The sequence below is a fragment of the Actinia tenebrosa genome, unplaced genomic scaffold (genome assembly GCF_029948245.1).
Source record: "Actinia tenebrosa isolate PJP-AT-01 unplaced genomic scaffold, QUT_ActTen_1.0 PGA_scaffold1__47_contigs__length_23844297, whole genome shotgun sequence".
NCBI classification, from domain to species: domain Eukaryota; kingdom Metazoa; phylum Cnidaria; class Anthozoa; order Actiniaria; family Actiniidae; genus Actinia; species Actinia tenebrosa.
Genome location: NW_028292578.1, coordinates 4,347,876 through 4,366,576, shown reverse-complemented (window position 1 = coordinate 4,366,576; position 18,701 = coordinate 4,347,876). Strand labels below are relative to the sequence as shown.

Below are 18,701 nucleotides of genomic sequence, written 5' to 3'. Positions count from 1 at the left end.
ATACGGATCGGGTGAAGCCAGTATTATTGAAATCAATGTACGTCACCGCGAATATTAATGAGGTGCCGAGTTTTAAAAGTGTCGCCCGCCTCTTCGTTTTCTTCGCGCCATTCCCCTTGGACACTGTCGCAATCGAAAGTGCGCTATTTGAATCCGAGTTTGCAGCGAAAAAAACAACAACTAGCGAGCGACACTTGGAGCAAGTCTAGTTGGTCGTTGATGTCTTTGCAAATCACTCGTATTTCGTAATACATAGTAATGCATTGCGGTCAGAGTGCATGCTTCACCAACTTGAAAATCTACCACAGGTATCCCAATCTTTGAATGTGGCTTCTAAATATGAATATTTAAATATCAAGGTACAAAATTGAGCGATATTCTGAAAGTGGTCAGAGAAGACTGAACGAGGTGGAGGGCGAGCCACAATGGGATGGATTTTACACGTCAACTCCGCACAAAACTGCGCAGAGAGATGTGTCATCTGGAATCAGTAGCAAGGTAGGTGTATTCAGCTGTCAATGCTTGTTTTACAAATTTTGTTTTGCGCAGACGATGTAATATTTTCGAAATCCTTTCCCATTTCATTGTGGGCGCAAGAGGAAATTTAAGCATGTGTCATCTCTCGCAACAACAATTTCTCTCAATTTCCGCAATTAAAATCTTCAGACTTTTAATCGATACCTTGAAACAATTAGGGTTGGTGAAAGTCACAGCTAACTCAGTGATTGAACCTAAAGCAGCCTCAGCTTGGTCTGATCTAAATCAGGGCATCGGTTTTGCGGAGGGAGAAAAAGTAGAGAACCCAAGAAAATCACTTAAATCAAGGGAGAAACCTAACAAACGCTAATCCCAAGTGATGCAAAGTCTACCGGGAGTCGAACCAAAGGCCCAGAGAAAAGGCTAGTGCCTTATCAAGGCAGCCGAATGGTTGTATACAAGGAAATGATATGGAGGTTGACATCGATATTGTTTGGGGCTTGAATTGGAGTGGGAAAAGTGGGAAATCCTCCTTCGCAAGGACCCTGCTAAACGCAACCGTCGGGTATTCCTCAAACAAGACCGATAACATGTTTTTTTTTCATAGGTTGACAGTTCTGATATCCAAAAAAAGTTGTACATGGAAAAGAAGGTAGTTTGAGCTACATCTTTCCAATTCTTTCCTTCTGCTTCATATTCATATAATATTGCTTGCTTGTTTATTTGGTTTCTTAAACTGTTATGTAGTGCTTTTCGCGCACGGAATCGTACAATTTGCCGTCGCATATGGAATGTCGTGGAAAAGCCTTGATTGACAGGCCGTAAACATCAACTTATAACATAACTAAGATATAACGCGCGCTCTGATTGGCTCTGTATCTATAAAGAAAAAATGTTTGGAGCACTTGTATGGAGAACGCTTGTGACGCCAAATTGGTGAAAATTCTGTGAAAAGTGCGAGCATTCTGATAAACCTAAAAAGACTACTAGCTGGTTTACCTTTCTGTACATTTTTAGGTAAAATATAACTATTGATTTTCTTTCCATAAAAAGCTCATAGCACATTTATTTTTTTTGAGCTCAAGTTTGGCTCACTATAATATTCGCCCTTTCATCGGCCAGCGTTTTTCTTGCTCAATCCTCCGTACAAGTCACCACAGCAGTCCAGCAAAATACCATGATTGTTACTGGAGTCCAAGTAAAGCTACTGATTCATTCTTTTGACTCTTTTTCAAAAAAAATATACGGTTCAAAATGTTCAGATTGTGATGAAGCCAAGCTCCAACAAAGATCGCTATGACTTCTCGGTCACTGCTCTGTCACAGCTCCGCCTCGTGCAACTCTCACGCTACCATAATGCTCTCCCAACTACCCAGTGCACCATAAATAGATTTACGCACGCTAAGAATTGACTATTACTTAAAAAGTACGCAAGGTTGCGTGCGCATCCAATCTTGATGGGCCACAAAACTGAAAAACGCAAATTAATCAAAATTCAGAAGCCAGTTTTATATTTAAAGAGAAAATAATCAATTTTATGAATTCTTATCAAAAAAAGTTCATAGAAATGTATGATAATTCTCATAATATGCTCCTGTTCTGGAATCGTGAAAACGGTCTTTTCGGATCTCAAGCACAGGTAGCCCGTGTTTTAAATGCTAATTGCTTTGTTTTATTACCAGCTACATGAAACAGAGGATCAACTAAATAAAAGTTCCAAGACGTTACTTGAGATTCAAAATGAAGTCGATAAAGCCTTAGTAAGGAAGAAGGTTTGTAATATTATTAATTAAGCACCTGTAATAAAACGACCTTGGACCTCTGTTCATTATGTCACCTCTATCATACGACCATTCGTTCTATCGTGCGATCATCCTTCCTACTTTCACCTGTAGTAGTCGCCTCTATTATACGACCATTCGTTCTATCATGTGATCATCCTTCATACGTCCACCTGTAGTAGTCGCCTCTATTATACGACCATTCGTTCTATCATGTGATCATCCTTCATACGTCCACCTGTAGCAGTCACCTGTGTCATACGACCATTCGTTCTATTATGCGATCATCCTTCATACGTTCACCTGTAGTAGTCGCCTCTATTATACGACCATTCGTTCTATCATGTGATCCTCCTTCATACTTTCACCTGTAGTAGTCACCTCTATCATACGACCATTCGTTCTATCATGCGATCATCTTTCATACTTTCACCTGTAGTAGTCACCTCTATCATACGACCATTCGTTCTATCATTCAACAGACATCAGTTTTTATGTGTCTGTCCTCTAGCTTATTGACGATAAATTGCGTCATTAGTAGTATGCGGACACACTATCTTAACAATGTGATGATGCAATTTATCGTCAATAAGAGGAGAGACACCGAAAAAACTGATGTCAATTTGTTAAAGTCACCAAAATCTACAAAGTTGAGGACGCTGAGGATCATTGTAAACCCTATTTCATATTAAACAAGTAAAGCTTTTGATAAGAACTGAAGCTTGTGGATAAAGTAGGAGATAAAATTGTAACTGTAAAAGATCTCAAGTCTATCAATAGACATCTAGTATTTGAAATATGTTGAATTTATTTACTCATTGATCCTTGCTGGTCTCAGCTTTGTGGTTATTCAGGTGACAAACGTTTTTGAAATAACTATATGACCTTTCCTTGCACCAGACGACCACCCTTCGAACAAACTTACATAAAAAGTGGTCGCTTTGTTATACGACCATTTGCTCTACCAGAAGACTATACACCAGACTTAAATAGTGTAGTGATAGTGACTTAGTAGTATTTAAAAAACGAGTAGGAGTGTTTTATTAGGTATAAAACAACGAGGCGTAACTGATGGCTCGTTTCAGGTTGCTCTTGAAGAAGTACAAGTACTCGATGATAAGTTAAAAAGAACAAGAGCGGATATCAAAACCTCAGAAAACCTGGTCGAGCAGTACCGACAACAAGTAACGAAAACCAGGTATGAAGCGTGGTGTTATACTAGGCAATGTTCCTTAAAAATTGCCTCACTTGTTTTTGCTTGACAACACAAAGTGCTTTGTAGGTGAATCAACAGGGTATGATACAGTATAGGCAAAGTTTCATGCAGCTTGTGCCACATATTCGACCAATGGGCTGGACCTTACAGAGGGAGGGAGAAAATCCAGAATATGCCGAAAGAAATCGGTGTGGGAAACTGAAGGAGGGACAGGTCGCAAATAATGGCAGTGGTTTGCTACAGAGAAAAATTATTGTCTACGCTAAATTCAAAATATATATAATCTAATAGCTTCTCGAAGGTTCTAAGACTGAGGAAAGGCAAATTGTCTCACATCTCAAAGTTGTTATAAACTTACTGCAGAAAAATGGACTTCTTTTTATAGATTTCTTTAAAATAGGCAAATAAAACATTACCAATTTTTGCCAAAATACGTTCCATGAAAACAAACTCTTGAAGACTTGTGCGTGTTTATCAGCATTTATCTGCATTATTATTTATATCGCTTCATAAACTGTCTTTAATTATTCGAGAAGTCCGAAGTTTTCGAAATGGATCAAGCTCTTCAAAATTTTATAATTCTATTATTAAGAATAAGATTAAAGATATTCATGTGAAAATAAAGTACACTAGAATTAATGATAATCAAATTACGGTATATTAAAATTCCTGTTTTATCAAGCTAGTCTTAGGCCCTGGCTAAACGAACAAACTTATTTCCAGAAACACGTTTCCCTAAATGTTTCCTAAGGTGGTAAAACTGTCAGGAAACATCGGGAAACAATGTTTCCATGCGTCTTGGAAACATGAAATGTTTCTGCCGCACTGCAAAAACATTTTTTGCATCTTGGAAGCAAAATTTGTTGCACGCAGCAATGTTTCGCATGTGGCTAAACTGGGAAACATCGAGGAAACTTGGGCGCGGTAAACATATTTCTGGAAACATGTTCCCTCGTTCAGCCAGGCCTTAAGGTGGCTCGACCATAGAGTTCTCTCAGCGCGCTGCCTTTCATCTTGAACCGCTAATTGGCGGACGCAAACAATTCATTGGGGAAACCTTTTTTGAAAAGATGGAACTTTCGAAAAAGCATGTTTTTACTGAAATCGGAATTAATATCAAGCCGAACATTTCAAAACATTTCAGTAATGTCGTGGAAAATAATTCATTTACGACCTGTTTTGAGCTCGTAATTTTATCTAAATTTATCTGTTAATAAATCATTTTGTTAGAAACGACTTAATATTGAAATTTATACAAGAGCACCTAGTGCTTTTGATGCAAGTGAAGTATCTGATGCAAGTAAAGGAACTGAAGCAAGTGAAGTAACTTAAGCAGGTGAAGGAATAGCTATATCAAGCAAGGCAACGAATAGCGCTTAAACAGTGTCACGTAACACGGTTAACAATGCGTTTCTGTAATAACTATTTTAATGTCTTGGTCGTCTTGGTTGTTGTCACATTGCTGAGTTCGTGTAGTGTGCTTTCTGGATGCATTCTTTTGCTTGAAACGACACTTGTTCTCCGAGTCTGCCGGACAACCCTTCTCCAGCAACTGCACGGATATTTGAAGGAATTCTTTAGAAACTTTCCTATCTCTCTACGCAACTCTGAAATCGTCCCAGCATAAACCAGTGGATTAATACAGTGATTAATACCAATGATGGCTGTTACTATTGCTGCTATATCACTTTGTACATCTGCAGTCACTAAATGAAGCGATCGTACTATCAACCAGGGCATCCAGCTAACAAGAAATGCTGAAGTTAAGATCAAAGCAGAAAGGTTCATTTTACGTTCTAAGTCTAGTCTAGATTGGATCATGCTTCGCTGTAGCATGGCATTGTGAGCCTTGATTTTTCTCAACGCTAAACAGAAGGATGTGATCATATTTAAAAAGGTGCCGAGTACACAGAAGACGCTAATAATCCCAGATCCGATGTCGATGATAGAATTTCCTACGTTCCTAACGTCTGTATGGGATTGAAGGTACCATTGTTTACGACCGAATAGTAAGGCTGCTGTTCCCATTGATACGCTGACACTAACGCAAACCGTCCAAATGACGGGCAAAATGATATTTAGCTTTGGGACTGTTAGTACAGGATCGCTGAGTATATTGAACGCGTCTCTTCGACTCAGACACATCAGATTGATTATCAGACAGTTAAGAAGACTGATTGCTGAGCAGACCACAAAGTTTATATCACTTATTACGTGGAGTATTTTGCCCTGGACGTTGAAGACAAACTGGGCAAGAATTAAAGGCATGTCTAAAACACAGCCAAAGATGTCTGCAACACACAGATGTGTGATCAATAGATAAGTGATGGTCATGTTTTGCTTCAACTCTCGTCGAAGAACACTGATAACTACACCATTACCAAAGACGCCTGACAACACGATAAACCAGAGGAGAATCCCACAGGTTATTCTAGTGAGACGTTGTAACGACATCGAGAAAGAATATTCCTCGAATCTTGATGTAGAGTTGAAGAAATGTCGAAGTTGAAGTGAAGTGTTGTTAAGGTCAGCCATGGTTCTGTTCTGTTCTGCTCTTCTTTCCCAAAAATAAGTTTCTTTAGTCAAACGTGTTTGTTTTAAGTATTACTAGTTTTTCTTCGGTGGACCTAGTCCTCAATTTAACAACGTAGTCTCAATAAGCTACAGTTATCTCACGCTAGCTTGGAAGACACTTTCTTTTATAAGTAGTTGTGGCAGAACTCCTGTAGATAGTCTTTCCGATAATTTACATAATTCACTTATGAAAATTCACTTATGAAAATTCACTTATGAAAATTATTCAAATGGTAATGGTTTTTAAAATAACTGATTTCTAGGAATCTTACGAAAATGACTACTGATAGATGCTGACAATCTTGGGCAAAAAATTTTAAAAATCGGCAAAAACAAGAAAAACTAGTCATTTAATTCAGGCTTAATGTGCAATTTTGAAAGTAAACTCAGTAATTAAACGTATTTGAAATTCAGTGCACTAACGAATTTGAATTATGAAGTTTGGTTTTTGTTTGTCTGTAAAAATATAAGTTTTTTGTTTTGTTTCGACCCAAAACGGATGACTTTTTTTCAGGCTTTTCCTTATAATTTTTAAAAAAAATCATATCTTATTGGGTTTTTTTTTTTTTTTTTTTTTAATATTTTCTTTAATTCTTAAATTCTTAATGAGGCTCTTTCTTTTTGCATGAAAAGCTTTTGGATTTGAGCAAAAAAGCAAGCAAAAGATTTAGGGCTAGAGTTTCTACCACTTTACTAATTCATTTTTTTGTTTTTAGAATTTTCTTAATAATTAAATCCTTAATGATTTTCCTTCCTATATTGCATGAAAAGCGCTTGAATTAATAGCAAAGTTCTTAGGTTGCAGGCAAAATACTATTAACTATAGCAAACAAAATATTTAGGAACTTGGTCAGCGTTAAATGAACAAGCAGATTTAATTAAAGTTTGTCTTGTCATTAACGACATTTGCTTTGTCTTAAGAATGCAAGTGTGTGAACACTTGCTCTTACAAATTTTCAACACTTGAACAAATTCTCTCAAATGGATGTTGAAAATAATTTTTTTATGTTAGGAGAGAAATCTTTCCGTATTCAAGCGGTGAGCGCCAAAAACTATTTTCTTGAAGAAAGGCTGTTGTACAAGGCTAAAATCTTGTTATTCAGAAAGTTTAACTTGTTTGGAAGTGGAGATGACCGATGAAAGTGGAATCAAAGTGTTAACCCAAAGCAAAAATTTGAATCGAAAATAAGGTTTATGCCTTTATTTGCTTATTTCCCATACGTTTTCTATAAAAAAGCCTGACAAAGCTACATTCTAACACAATTGCAACAAAACATCTTTGTACAATTGAAAATACCCCTTCAAACAAGCATTTTATCATAGTACATCAGTTTCTAACTGTTAAAAAAAGGTTTTGAGTGTTAACCCAAAACGAAAATGGGGATCAAAACTCATACGAAGGTCTAGTTTTTGGCGCTTTTTGCTATTATTGCTCGTTATTGAAAAAAATTTCCTCTTAAATTAAATAAACTGATTCAGTATATAAACCTTCATCTTACTCAGCACTATCTCGTTCTTGTTGGCCGAGAACGTGACGTGATAAAGGTAAAGTTATCTGTAGATTTTTCTGCAGATAATACATTTATAATGTCAAGTTTACTCAAGGTCACAATGATGGCTACTCATTTTTCCTACTTTTGTTCAGGTCAGAATTAATGGATCTAGAAGTCGAGCGAGACTCAGCCCGACAAGACATCAAAGAAATGGAAAATATTTTAATCAAACAAAAGCAAGAAGCAAACGAGGTATGTCGAATTTTAGGCGAGTAATTTCCTTCCCATTGCTGCTCGAAAATTTGAAATTCTTTAATCTCATTCATTTTAATTCATTTCATCTCAAGTACATACTTTTCTAGAAAAATACAAAAAGATATCTAAATACTGTTTTCGTCAGATTTCTTACGATTTCTTGCCGATTCGTAACCGAAAAGCACGGACGCGCCTTCGCAAGCGCTCTTGCTATCTTACTGTGAGAACACATTATAACCGGGACCACTTTAATAAAACTGACCAATCAGATAATAGTAAACTAGACAGAGATTGAACTGAAAACAGCGTTAGCCAATCAGATTATCATGTTCTCACGCTCTTATTATATCAATGGGCTATCTGATTGGCTGGTTAAAAAATATTTGACCTAAATGTCGCTAGTTTATCAAAGTGGTCCCGGTTGGAGTATACGCACAGTAAATCTTCTATCTTTTTGTTATTTGCGGAAGAGAAAAATTATGTTCTCACTCCCTCCCCTTAGTAGCATTGCTGATATTAGTTGTGGAATACATCTATATGACTCTTAAAAGAACGTTCGCGGGCAAATGAAGTTGTAATGTCAATTTTATGTAATTTGGCATGCCGATACTTGATAATATTGGAGTAAGAGATATGAAATAAAAGACGGGGGTCACCGAATTTGTTTTCGAGATAAACGCTAATAAATATTGACAAAATAAAACGTTTGAAATAAATTAAAAATTGTAAATAAACTCGTATAAAAACATGCGTAATAAAAGGTAAATTACGAGCCTCGAATGAAACGACTGAAGAAGAGGGCCAATGGGCCTTTCACAACTTCAAGTCGCGTAAAAAATGAGCCAGCTCAACTAGAAACCGTGGACAGCTGTTTCAGCTGTTTTGGACCGTCTCGGAATGACCTATCGCCTATTTCCTTTGGCAATGACAACGTTTTTTGAAATAGAGGTGTATAAATATAGGAAGACGATAGACAAATAATCAGTTCTAATGGAAAACTTAAGGTACGGGCACACGGTGCAACATTGCGCGCAACACGACTGTTGCAAAGTTTGTCTACTCCTGAAATTTGTTGCACGCAACATTGCATTCAACAAATCTGAAGTTGAATCGCGCTCTACTCTTGCAACATTGCGCGCAACGAATTTCATCATATGAACATGGCTGCAACATCGCGTGCAACATTTTGAAATTCCCAACCAATCAGCTTGCACCAAATTTATAAATGCTGACCAAATATCTTAACATAGCAGGCTGACACAAGCGATGTTGCATGATTTCGTTGCGAGGTGTGTCACCCCGATCCAAATTTGTTGCGTGCAATGTTGTGTGCAATGTTACACCATCTGTCCGCGCGTTTAGAACTGGTTGATCTACATTTAGAACAAATAGTTTGCGGAAGGAAGGTTCTTACACGATCGGGATCAAACACAATAATAAAAAGTTTTTTTTAAAGTGCCAATTGTAGAACCTTTCTTAATTTCTAATGGTAGTGAATTCCACATAATTAAGGTGCTATTGAAACTAGAGTCTCAGCTGAAGGTGGACGTTTCATATTCATAACGGAAGATGAGACAAAAAAATCAATTCTATTCACGAGTAATGTCAGCCGACCTTTGGGCTTCATAGGAATAGAATAGAAATATACGAAGTGATGTTTAATGTTGAGTTGCATTACACCAGACTCCGTAAAAAGTACTTCCCATCAAAATATCAGGGGAAATCCTTAAAGATTATTACAGTGAAGTTTTTGGTGAATTAAATTTCGAAAGACTTTCGTCCAAGTAGCACTTAAATAGTATTATTTTTCGATCAAATTTAATTTTATTATCAGGTAGAACAAATTTCTTTTTCTTGTTCAGTAATTTTTGTTCTTTTATGTTCTTTTCTGTTCTTTCCTAGACTTTCAAAGTAGACAGAAAAAATGAAAGGAAAGTACTAGAGTTGTCTTTAGACAACAATAAACTGCAACGAGAGTTAGAAACACTCAAAACCAAGCTTGAACAGTCAGAATCAACTCTCGAAAACGAAAACAAACTCCACCAGGAAAAGATTGGAATGTTACAGGAACAGTTTCGCGACGGACAGCGATCTTTAGAGGAAAATATTCAGAGATTAAGAAAAGTGAGTATACACATCGCGCTATTAAAGTTGACAATAGTAGGCGGTTGCTACTAGTCTTTGTGTTGTCCTATTTGTCTGAAAAACATGTGATCTCCCTGAAATCCTCGGAACCCTCCCCATCCCACCCGACGCGATGAATAATGACCGTTCCCTAGGTTCCTAGTTTTTAACGTTCGAGATGTACTTTACTGTTTTTGTTTTTCTTAGCAACTTGAGGAAGAACGTGAAAACGCCCGCTCCTCGCACTACGAACGAATCCACACGATACAGAAATTTCAAGACGAATCAAAAGAAATCCAGGAAAGAGAGATCGAGGCTGTCAAGACTCGTCTAACAAGGGTAACTGCATTTGCTCTTTCTTATAATATTTGCTTGTATGGTGGAGTTAAAGGTTGGTTTAGCGATAGTACACTTGCCTCTCACCTCTGGGGTGTAGGGTTCGATTCCTGGACTCGGCAGCTTATGTCGGTAGAGTTTGTTCATAATGAAAATCAAAATCTGATATTGGCTTCTCTTCGTCACTTTTGTACTAAAATTTAAAAGTTGATTTTTGTGGAGGGAGGAAAAGCGGAAAAAAATACTACCATTTCGTGTTCGCCTTTGCTCAGTCTTAGCCTCGATTGTGTACAAATGTATTGTTTTGTTTTATTAAGGTCCATTGTATAGTAAGGAATGTACGTACTATGGAACAATACGAGTTGATTAAAATGCCACGGGTTTTAGTTGAATAGCTGAATATTATAACGCACAAACTAGACTAAGACTGAACAAAGAGAATTCGAAACTGGAGTGTTCCTCGAATCAAGAAAGAAGAGAATCAACTCAACAAAAACGAAATATAGATAGTGGGTCCAGGGCTCGTACCACGATTAGAGCGGAGGTAGACTTTCGATAATCAATGCGCAACAAGTAAATAAAAAGACAAGTGTCCCTAAAGTGAGTAGTCCGGACTAAGCGCCTGGTCCCAGTTGTACGAAGCCTGGATAGCGCTATCTTATCCAATGGATAAATTTATTGGATAACAGCATCAACTTATCCACTGGATAAGGATTTGTCCGCCTAATTGCGCTAACCAGGCTGCATTTAACCGGGCCCTAGTGTTAATAAACTTGCTTTGATTGTGTTTATAGGAAAACGAAGGGCAGTTGGAAAAAATACAAGAAAAAACAAAAAGAGAGATGGATGGTCTTCTAAGAAGAATTCAGGTGAACAAATTAAATTAACTGGGGTTCCTGTGGTAAAATATATTCGCATCCAAACGAACAAAACTACGACTTATGGAATCAGTCTACCTTTGTCCTAATGAAAAAATCTTAAAAACGTTCTGCGCATGTTCGAAAATATCTTTGATTTCTACGAAACTGTTCTTTCGGAACGCGCTCGCCATTTTCGCAATGTTTAAAGGCCCAGCTTAGGCCGTGGTGCTTTGCGCGCTTTTTTATTTTTGTTTTGTTTACATTGAACAGTACAGATCGACACGTCTGTTCTGACGGGAAATGAAGAAGAAACTCGGCAAAGTCACTATTTTTTGCATTGTCGAAGCCAAGAGAAGCTTTTCGTTGATTCCACAAGTCAAATAACACATGATCTCAACCTTATGAGTTTGGCTGAACTGGAAAGTCGTGGCCTTCCTCGCGAAGGATTCATTCATAGTCTGTCCTGATTTCAGCTAGTTTTTTCACTAAAAAGAGTAGTGAAATTCACAAAATAACCATACAAATTTGCTCATCGATGTTTAAGGACTAATAAGAAAGCGTTATAACCGATGGAAAAAGCTTGAAATGCCAGATGGAAACAGATGAAATTAAAAAACTTATACGATAAACTTACGATTTTTCATATATGTTAATTGGCTGCCAGGCGCTAAAAGGCGCGCAAAGCACCATGTTCTAAGCTGGGCCTTAAATGAACATTCCCTATTTTTGGAACTCTTTATTTTGGCAATTTATTTTTGGGCTATATTAGTCTTTAACTCTAAGATATTTTTCTTGCTTTTTAGGACGGAGAATTTCGTATTTCGCAGCTAGAAACCACTTTACGAGAAAAGGAACAAGAAGTTGATCTTTTGAAAACCAAGTTAATAGATGAAAAGCAGAAAGCGTATGACAACGAGATTAGTTTGAAAGAAGAAAACAGTAAACTGGAAAACTATGCAAAGGCACTGAAAGCAGAGGTGATTATAATGATTGATAAACCCTTTTAATCTTATAGATTGTCATTCCAATGTTACGTATGCCGTACCATATAAGTCTGAGTAACCTAACGTTCCACACTCATTTGAAAACCGCTTTCCATGCTAAATCTGATGAAGGTGAAATCTTGTCAGTTGTTTAGTTCATGATCTATACATAATTGCCTCCAAACAGTTCAATGTTCAAAACGTGTTTCAAAAAGAATTTCTATAGCCGCTTGCTTACTTATTGCTTTCTTTTGTGCTCAGGTGGATTCACTGAGACAACGTGAAGCAAATCTTTCTGCTTCAAACCGGACTTTAGAACAAGTGAGTATGACAATTTATCTTGTCTTCATAGGTTCATTTATTTTATTTCCGCGAACTAAAGTTTACACAGTATGACATGCAAAGACTGATTTTGCAAAAGGATCGATATCATGGACATTTATACACAGCATCCATATTGGCCGGAACAAGAGATTTCCCCCGCGCGGCTTACGCGTGGTTAAACAACAGTTTTTATTCTGATGGGATAAAGGTTCACAGAGAATTTGTAAAAGAATGAGTAAACTTAACTCTTTAAAGAGTTTTTACCTGAAATAATGTTTCTCCCCCCCAGAGCTATGACGAAAAGATACAAGAAACTCGTAGACTACAGGATAAGATCCATAACCAGCTAGAAGAATCGAGCAAGTTGCAAGAGGTAGTCAATTTGAGACACTGCTAAATTAGAATCCCATTTATTGTAATTTGTTTGTAACTTTCTCTCTCAATTTCTCATTTTCATGAAGTAAACTAAAACGATTCCAATGGTAATATCTTGGACCATCGACCAACCAACCAACCAATAGCATGTTTTCAAATGATCATGTGTTCTCATTGATTCTTTGTAAAAAAAATAGAATAAGGAGGATGAAATTCAAATGTTACGTGGTCTGGTCAGACAACAAGAAGACGCAACGAGACTTCTGGGTGAAAAACTAAGGACCGAAGCTCAAGAACAGGTACGAAATAAGCATGGTAATAACGTCGAAACGTCGCGTACATATTTTTATATTTTATTAGGGCTCAAAATGCGGAGTATAGCAGATGAAATTGCATTAAATGTAAAATCGAATATTTTATAAGGATTTGTATGGAAAAAGTGTAGGCTAGCTGGTATCATAGCTGGTGAACAGTCCCTCTTTTCCCTCCAGACTCAGTCGAGTCGGTTTTTTCCGGTATTGCACGCGCGGGGAGTGGGGGAGACTTTGAAGCGGCACGCTACTTTTCTTCTCCCAGCGTGCGTCCAACACCGGAAAAACCCGAACTCGACTGGATTTTGAGGGAAAAGAGGGACTGTTCACAGTCTATCATCAACGACAGCACATTTGAGCATCGGTGGAAGATATCCCTCACGTAATAATGTATGGTACATCTTAATGAGGAGAGATGCGTGTTCGAATACATTGAGTATAATATTTGGCATCCTAACCTTGACCGAGTGGATCCTTAGGCCTCATGTTTGGTTTACAAGTAAATCCTCAGGAATATCTGATACAATGATATCCGTAACATATTAACATCCGTAACTGATTAATCTTTTGGCGCAGTGACTCGATGTTGACAATCTTCTGGTCATCTATCAGTTGATGGTACTTTTTTCCCTTTCCCATTTGCCCATCTTAGATTTTTCACTTTCAGTCGTGTTATAGCATGATTTTTTTGCATATTGCAACTGACTTTGTAACTTCGTTGCCCCACAATTTTATCTGTTTTGTGCGGCAATGCACTTTTTGAACTGGGGTGTCGTCTATTGCTAGTCGAAGCTATACATACGTGTTGATCTTATAGGGGCAGAAATCTGTCCAAGGTATCAGACAGAGGGCTAGGAAATATCTGAAACTTTTTCTCAAAAGTTGGAGCTGAGAAAAGTTAAATTATCTATTGCCCAAATACACGTAGACAGCTATCCCTAGTGTTTCGCCTGATTAGGGTCCCCTGGTTGGGCTTGCATGGGACGTTTAACACTGCTTCTCTTGCGCTGGGCCGAAAGCTGACCGCTTGGCGAGTTTAACCAGTCAAGAGTTTTCCCCTTGTTAGCACTTTAACAATTTGAGTCAAACCGTTTAAAGAGTGTAGGTGATAGGACGTTGGTAGAGTTGAGGTTGAAATCACCTGTGATACATATCGAGCTGTCTGGTACTTCGGCGTGGTCACATAGTTTATTACGGAACTGACGTTCTATGAGTTTTTGATTTCAAAATACAAAAATTTAAGCTCAAAGACGTTTTAAAATCTTCAAAAATAAATTAAACTGAAACAGCAACAGTGTTGATCAAAGATCAAACTCGTGCATTCTAATCCGCCATTTTAAAATTGTATGCAGAACTGAGCCCTAGGAAACAAGAAGATTTAGTCAGTCGTCTGTATGCGTGAAGTGTTCTAAACCTAAACCAATAAGGAAGCAGCTTTTAGCTTTTATAACTTGAGATGTTCGGGCATGCACGGCTATTTGGACCAATGAAAATCGAGGGGAAAAAACGGCTGTTAGCAAAGCTAGACTCTTCCAGAGTCTCTCGCTCGTCCGTTCCGCTCGTACAATGACAGAAAGGACTTATGGGTCCCGAAAACTTGGACCCAGCGTGCTTTGGGAACCAAAATACTTGTCCACAGTCTCTCTCGTTTCAATATTTTCAAGATGGCGGCGAAAACGAGAGAGACTGTGGACAAGTATTTTGGTTCCCAAAGCACGCTGGGTCCAAGTTTTCGGGACCCATAAGTCCTTTCGGTCATTGTACCGTTACAGTCTCTAAGCGTGGAGACGGAACGGACGAGCGAGAGACTCTGGAAGAGTCTATTAGCAAAGCTTCATCCGGAAAGGAACGAAACCGAGGAGCTCTAGGTACGAGATTGGTTCAGTTTCACTAGTTTGGATACGGACAAATGTGGATACTCGTGTCGACTACAGCAACAGGGCATGTTTTTCTCAGTCACGCGAAGTTCGTTCTATGCAGCAGTTGACGACTTTTAAAACTCCAGGTTGTGTGGGATTAGCCTCGAATCACCAGGAGCTGCTTGTTTTGCTATTCTCATTTCTTCTTTTGTTTTTCGATCTCAGAAGGCTAAGAGGGCATGACTGCATGCGTTTTAAGAGTCGTCCCTTAAATCATTGTTTTTGGGGGGGGGGGAGGGGGGGGGGAAACTGGGTTGAATTAACATTGCACTGCATCGTGGGACTGTTGTAAGAGAAATTTCCAGGATGGCGTCTAGAATTCGTCCCCTAAAATATTCCCAGAATGCACCGTTATGCAAACTCGACCCAGTTTTTTCATCAACCTCAGAGCGACTAATAATATATTCTCTCTTTTGTATTTCAGATCCGTAGCGCACTTCAAAGAGAACGTGAAGCGGTCGATAAAGAACGAGAGAAACAGAAAGAAAAACTGGACGAGATTAAAAACAGTTATGACGATATTTTGAAGCAAGTTCGTGCTGAACTCGAAGAAGAAAGAACCAGCCATCATCAGCTTCAAACAGCAGCACTTAAAATGAAGAAGGTGAGAATGGCATCAACCTAGCTTCATGCATGTGCATTGAGACTTAATTTTGTAGCACTTCAGTTTAATGTTTCTGCATCCTATGAAAATTAAACCCCTGAAACGGTATGTTTATTGTGTTTTCACTTAGCTAGAGATGTTTTTATTTCACGAAGCTCTAAACCCAGACGTCTCGAAGTTAAGAGCACAGAAACGTAATAGTCGGCTTTGTATAGTAGCAGGTCGTCAGCTAGAACATGACTTACCAACGGCCACCCAAGCACATTCTCATTTATATTCTTAGCTTGCATTAGGATTTCTGATTATTTATTTAGATTCACCATTGTAAATTAGGTATGGAAAACCAATCTTGATTCCTTAATGAGTTATTTTATCGTATTTTATCAACTTTAGGATATTACACGGTGGAGCGAAGATATGAAATTTATCTTCGAGTGGTGAAAATATTCCACTAGTAAGCGCAATGAGTGAAAAAAGTTTTCACCACGAGAACTAAACTTTATATCGCCAAGCCAGCGTTATTTTATCATATAGGCACATCAAAAAAAAAAACTTTGTGCAACTCGCGTTAAAGTAAATGACGCCATCGATATCTGGCCCCGGATGTAGCTCGTATGAAACATACGAGAGGCGTATTTGCCAATAAAACAATAGCGTCTATATGATAAATTCTTATTCGTTCTTACTGTTTTCAATTTTCAGGAAATCGAAAAACTACGAGAAACAAATTTACTCGCTCAAGAGGAAAAAGTAAATGCAGTCGCGCAACTGAGATCAGAATCCAAAGAGCAAATCGTTAAGTTGAAAGACAAAATTCAAGAGGTACGCAGTACTTATTTTTTAACAAAGGAACAAGACTTTGATTCCGGAAGAAATTTCCACGATGTATTTTATTATTAGTCGAGTTCTTTGTTTTTCAGAGTTAGCCTCGGATTGTGTGTAGAATATTAACTTGTTATAGTGATGGTCCGTGGAATTTCAAAGTGTTTGTGCATTCTTTACTTTATCATTGGTATTTGTAAGAGACGGTATCTGGTGTTTGTGAATATTTTGACATTGAAATGAGGCAGAAACTCATAAGAGAATTGAAACGTGTTTACAACAGCCATACATTTCTTTAGTACGTAATATAATAGAAGCGGCCATCTTGAATCAAATCGTAAAATTCCAAGTATCGTATAAAAACTTCAAATTTGCATATCTGAATTTTCCGGAGCACAGTCTTAGTGTTACATATCTCAACCCCTTAGGAGTTTCTGAATGAGGCTAACTCCTGAGTAAATGAGTCTGTAATGAAAAATCAGAACATGCAGAAAGGGTACTGTAATCTGGATTCATAATCATAGTCGTTTTATTTCAGCTGGCACTAGTTACGGATAGAAATGAAAAGGACATAGTGTTGGAAATTAACGAGGAATGTCGCCGAGTGGCGGATGTGATTGGTGGATCACCAAACACCACGCCCATCAAGTAAGTCTTACCACAGGTAGCCCAGGCTTGTGAACAGACATATGAACATAGGTCACCCCCTTGTATTTTCCAAAAAATTTGATTCAATTTCCTCGTTTTTTTTATTTTTATTACTGTTTGTTTATTGTCAACTTAATGTTCATCTGGTCTTCCAGGTCGAACAGTTTGTCCAGCAGTTTCACTGGTAGTATCACAGGAAGAGAAAGTCCTGGATCCAACACTAACAGTCCTGCCCGTGATGCACTGGTAACTGACTTTTTATTTAGACGAAATTATCGATTTTCACCTACGTCATCATCATTTAAAAGCGTAATTTCACATTATCATAAAATAAAAGTTTAGAATCTAGTAAAGCGGTATAAACTATATATACTGGTCAATTTTCAAGGCTGTAGAACAATTGATAGACTTTTTTACTGTACTGAAGGTAAATTCTATTAAATTATTAAAAGGGAGTTAATAGCTAACGAAGCGACGGCGCTACTTCGCTTGGATAGTACAGCGGTAAACATCCATAGCGCATACGGCTATTCAAAACACAAAGACCATCGGTAGGAAAGGATGTTTATGAACAGAAAATACGACCAGCCAATACGATATATAAGAGAAGTGACCTACTTAGAATCTACGAATAACTGAAACAAATATATGTCGATCCAATACAAATTCTACGAACTAACTGAATCAAACACATGCATATATAACACAATCCGTCTGTTCTAGCGCCCTTGGTCGAAGGCAAAAGTTTTCAACTATGTTTTCAACTAGTTTTCCTTGTGACCTATATTACTGATTTTTAAAACATATATCATGTTTAGTTTTTTTTTTTTTTTTATGACGTAACGTGAAAAGCGACTATCTTTCGTTTTATGTTATTATTTTTCATTGCTTTGGGATGACGAAAGGGACTGTATGTAGGACTGTTTTCGATTGGTTTTCGTCACTCAAAAATAGAAAATGCTCAATTTTGTTAAGTTTGATGAACAGAAACCAAAACATGTGAAAACGTGCTCCTTCTAGAGGGGGCTGGGTCGCAGAAACATGAAACAGGAACTAATCAGTAAAGAAATCCTTTCTAGGCAAATCTAAAGTCGTGTAATGCCGAGCTAAGACAACATTTGATTGAAGCCAGGAGGGAAATGGAGTATCACAAGAACGATTCGTTCAGGAAACAGGTAATACATTCATTGATAGCCATGACATTGATTTGGATAAGGTTGGTAACCCTATGCTATCATTTTAGTTTTATTATGGGATGTAAGGCAGACTAAAAGTCTATATGCGTTTTCAGTGATGTGGTTGAATGAAAAATTACTAATTAACATTAATATATTTTATGTGCCTTTCCTTAAACAATAGCTTTAGCTACTTTTAGGCATTGTCCAATAGATATCTGTTTGACAAACGTACGTCACCTATAGGCCAAATTCCTAAGAACAAGTATTAATTTTGTATGATAAAGTTATATTTTGGATAAAAATAACAGTACAGTCCACACGATTAAGTAATTTCAACTTGTTGATGCAGCCTGATAGCGCAGATCTAACACAACAACAGATTAGTCTATTCAAGAAGGCTCTCAAGAGTAAGGTGAGTTTG

At 37.6% G+C, this 18,701-nt stretch overlaps 1 protein-coding gene across 2 annotated transcripts in view; it reads left to right on the top strand.

Moving 5' to 3' along the window:
• LOC116303340 (uncharacterized) overlaps nucleotides 1–18,701 on the top strand; it is a 30,382-nt gene that overhangs the window by 5,660 nt on the left and 6,021 nt on the right. Inside the window, exons 7-24 of one of the 2 annotated variants that reach the window (XM_089033021.1) lie at nucleotides 360–498; nucleotides 1,085–1,129; nucleotides 2,160–2,237; nucleotides 3,344–3,456; nucleotides 7,694–7,793; nucleotides 9,699–9,920; nucleotides 10,128–10,259; nucleotides 11,051–11,125; nucleotides 11,920–12,093; nucleotides 12,361–12,420; nucleotides 12,713–12,796; nucleotides 12,996–13,097; nucleotides 15,453–15,632; nucleotides 16,335–16,454; nucleotides 16,993–17,102; nucleotides 17,258–17,348; nucleotides 18,182–18,277; nucleotides 18,630–18,692. In XM_089033021.1, coding sequence (XP_088889147.1) covers nucleotides 360–498; nucleotides 1,085–1,129; nucleotides 2,160–2,237; nucleotides 3,344–3,456; nucleotides 7,694–7,793; nucleotides 9,699–9,920; nucleotides 10,128–10,259; nucleotides 11,051–11,125; nucleotides 11,920–12,093; nucleotides 12,361–12,420; nucleotides 12,713–12,796; nucleotides 12,996–13,097; nucleotides 15,453–15,632; nucleotides 16,335–16,454; nucleotides 16,993–17,102; nucleotides 17,258–17,348; nucleotides 18,182–18,277; nucleotides 18,630–18,692 — 1,984 coding nt within the window. Of the gene's footprint in view, nucleotides 1–359; nucleotides 499–1,084; nucleotides 1,130–2,159; nucleotides 2,250–3,343; nucleotides 3,457–7,693; nucleotides 7,794–9,698; nucleotides 9,921–10,127; nucleotides 10,260–11,050; nucleotides 11,126–11,919; nucleotides 12,094–12,360; nucleotides 12,421–12,712; nucleotides 12,797–12,995; nucleotides 13,098–15,452; nucleotides 15,633–16,334; nucleotides 16,455–16,992; nucleotides 17,103–17,257; nucleotides 17,349–18,181; nucleotides 18,278–18,629; nucleotides 18,693–18,701 lie in introns of both variants that reach the window. The other variant, XM_089033020.1, reaches the window with a different exon arrangement.